This window comes from Galeopterus variegatus, unplaced genomic scaffold (genome assembly GCF_000696425.1).
Source record: "Galeopterus variegatus unplaced genomic scaffold, G_variegatus-3.0.2 Scaffold3970, whole genome shotgun sequence".
Lineage (NCBI taxonomy): Eukaryota > Metazoa > Chordata > Mammalia > Dermoptera > Cynocephalidae > Galeopterus > Galeopterus variegatus.
Window position 1 is genome coordinate 104,161 of NW_007730081.1, and position 2,870 is coordinate 107,030.

A 2,870-nucleotide genomic window follows, 5' to 3' on the forward strand; every position below is an offset into this window, starting at 1 on the left:
TGCTCCCTGCTACTCTCTTTTGCCTAGGCCCCTAAGTGGCTGCTAATAGTGGACACCCCATTCCAACCTACTCATCAAAGTGGCTTCACTTGAGGTCTCAAGATGGCAGGAACCTTGGGCTTTTCCCTCCTGCCCTAGTCCTCATTGTCATCTGGAGGTCTCATGCCCACAGGCCTCGGCCAGGAGAGCCTAGTCTGCCCATTTGACCCTCCCCAACTCTTACCTCTTTTCCACCAGCATCTCCCAGGTGTGAGGGGAAACCCTGAGGGTCCACACAGCCAGGGTGGAGGTGCAGGTGACCATGCCACTCCCTGTCACATTCCCCTGCAGTCCAGCACTCACACAGCTTCACAACCTGTCACCCCTTCTGCCACCATCTCTTGGATGTGGATTGGTTGGCTCTGGCTCACCTCTGTGGGGAGAAAAGCCGAGGCTGGAGCCAGATCACGAGGGAGGCAGGGTCTGGTGTGGCAGAGGGCATGGGCTTGGGCCTCAGCCCTGGGTTCCAGTGTGACCTTCACCACTTACTAGCAGGGCGTGGCCTTGTGTAGGCCACTGTACTCTTGGAGCCTCAGTTTCCCCATCTATTAAAGGGGATGGAAGAAGGGTGGTTGTGAGGATTAAATGAGGAATTGCCAACATGGTCCCTGGCACACAGCAAGCACTAACTCCATGTTAGCCATTACTGTTGTTTAAAATGATCATTAGCGTTACTTACCAGCTCGGGATCGGAGAAAGAAACCGTCTTGTCATTCTCCCACACAGATGGCACGTGCTCCAGGCCAAGTACACCGAGGGCCCCGTGTTCCTGGGCCGAGGCCGTCAGCTTTCTCGGCCATGCTCGCCCGTCCTCTTTGCCAGCTGCCCTGCAGCCCCCTCCACTCCGCTGCCCACCGGCCCCACCGAGGGAACCTGGGATGGGGAACCGGGCTCCAGCACATCCATGAGGGAAAAGTCGTGGGGATGAGGGGTGTCCCCAAGGCTAGGGGTGGCGCGTGTGCTTCTTCCTCACCAGGCAGAAGGGGCGCAGGCATGGGGAGCTGCTCAGGCTGTCGACGGGCACCAGCTTGTCCTTCCTGCCCAGCTCTCTGACCAAGCTCTTGGCCCTCACCAACAGAGACGACTGCTCTTTAGGGGCAAAAGGAGCCGTGTCCAGGGCTGGGGACGTGGGGGCCTTGGTGAAGGCTGCCGGTGGGCCGAAATCCTACGGGAAGTGTGAAGACTGGGGAGCCCTGGGCCCATTTTCCTAATTGCTGAACGCACCTGGTCCTGGGCTAGCTTCTAAAGTCAGAAGGTAGGGTGCAGTCACAGGCAGCTGGTAAGTAACGCTAATGATCATTTTAAACAACAGTAATGGCTAACATGGAGTTAGTGCTTGCTGTGTGCCAGGGACCATGTTGGCAATTCCTCATTTAATCCTCACAACCACCCATCTTCCATCCCTTTTAATAGATGGGGAAACTGAGGCTCCAAGAGTACAGTGGCCTACACAAGGCCACGCCCTGCTAGTAAGTGGTGAAGGTCAGCTATCGCCTGGGGGATGGTGGGGGATGAGGAATCTGCTCAAATAGTGAGGGTGGGGGGTTCTGGCTGAACTGGCTTAGCAGGATTCTTGCTTAACTTGGGTCATGCAAGACAGACACAAAAGTCTGAAAGTTGAGGACTAGTTGGGAAGAGGATTCAGAGGAGCCTGACTAAAGGTTAGTTAAGGAAAGACGCTTTGTCAGACCTTGTTTTAATTATATCCACACAGACCCTATTTCCAAATAAGAATACATTCCTGGTAGACACAGATTTTTCGGGAGACCACTATTCAGCCCAGTACAATATCTTCACACATTTTTGGAAGAAGGATACTGAGACATTACCTTTTTTATCCCCTGTACTTCCTGCTTTTCTCATTCACAACCCACCCCACCCCACCCCCATTTAGGCAACAAAGTGGACTCTGCTCTCTGTCTCAGGGGAAGGAGGGAGCAGGGCAGAGGACACAGGGAGTCAGGGAGTCCTCTGGGTTTTGTGCCTAAAGATCTGAGACAAGAGAAGGAGGGGATTTGTGGGTATCTACAAAATACCTTGCCTGAGTCTCGTTGCCAAGGCCTGGAGTATCTTCATATGCCTAGCTTGTCTTTCCCTTTGCGAAGAAGGAGGCAAGGAGAGAAAATTCCAGAATAATGCCATGGCTGGGGTGAAGGGGAAGGAATGGGGATAAATGCATGACCCATTACTGACACCAACCAAAGTCTGAATCATGCCTCACACTCAGCCATGGTTTTCACATCCACAATCACATTTGAACATCACAACAACCCTCTTACTGAAGTAGATGAGCGAAATGAAGATTATCTCAATTTTACAGAGGAACAGAAAGGTTAAGAGACTTGACTAAGGTCACACAGCAGTGCTAGGGTGTGAATTCTTTTGTTTTCTTTTACTCTAAATCAGTTCTACCCAACAAAAATATAATATAAGCCACATATGTAATCTAAAATTTTCTAGTAGCCACATTAAAAAAGTAAAAAAAAACAAGATGAAATTAATGTAATATACATATACAATAATATAGTCTATTTAACCCAGTATATTAAACTGATAAGAACAGATACTACACTTGATCTTAGCCAAAAGTTCAAGAAATGATTAATCCAATATATTAAAAATATTATTTTAACACATCATCAATACAGAAATATTAATGATGTATATATATATATATATTTTTTTTTTGTCTTTTTCCGTGTCCGGCAATGGATCGCAACCCTCAGTGTCGCCCCCGTACCGGACCGGGACCGGCAACGGGATCGCAGCCCTCGGTGTTGCTCCCGCACCTCGCTCAGCCAGTGAGTGGGAACCGGTCTGTATGTGGGATC

At 50.0% G+C, this 2,870-nt stretch overlaps 1 protein-coding gene across 1 annotated transcript in view; it reads right to left on the minus strand.

Moving 5' to 3' along the window:
* LOC103601981 overlaps window positions 1–2,870 on the minus strand; it is a 43,847-nt gene that overhangs the window by 6,668 nt on the left and 34,309 nt on the right. The window contains exon 8 of the mRNA XM_008586384.1: window positions 1,013–1,185. Coding sequence (XP_008584606.1) covers window positions 1,013–1,185 — 173 coding nt within the window. The remainder of the gene's footprint in view (window positions 1–1,012; window positions 1,186–2,870) is intronic.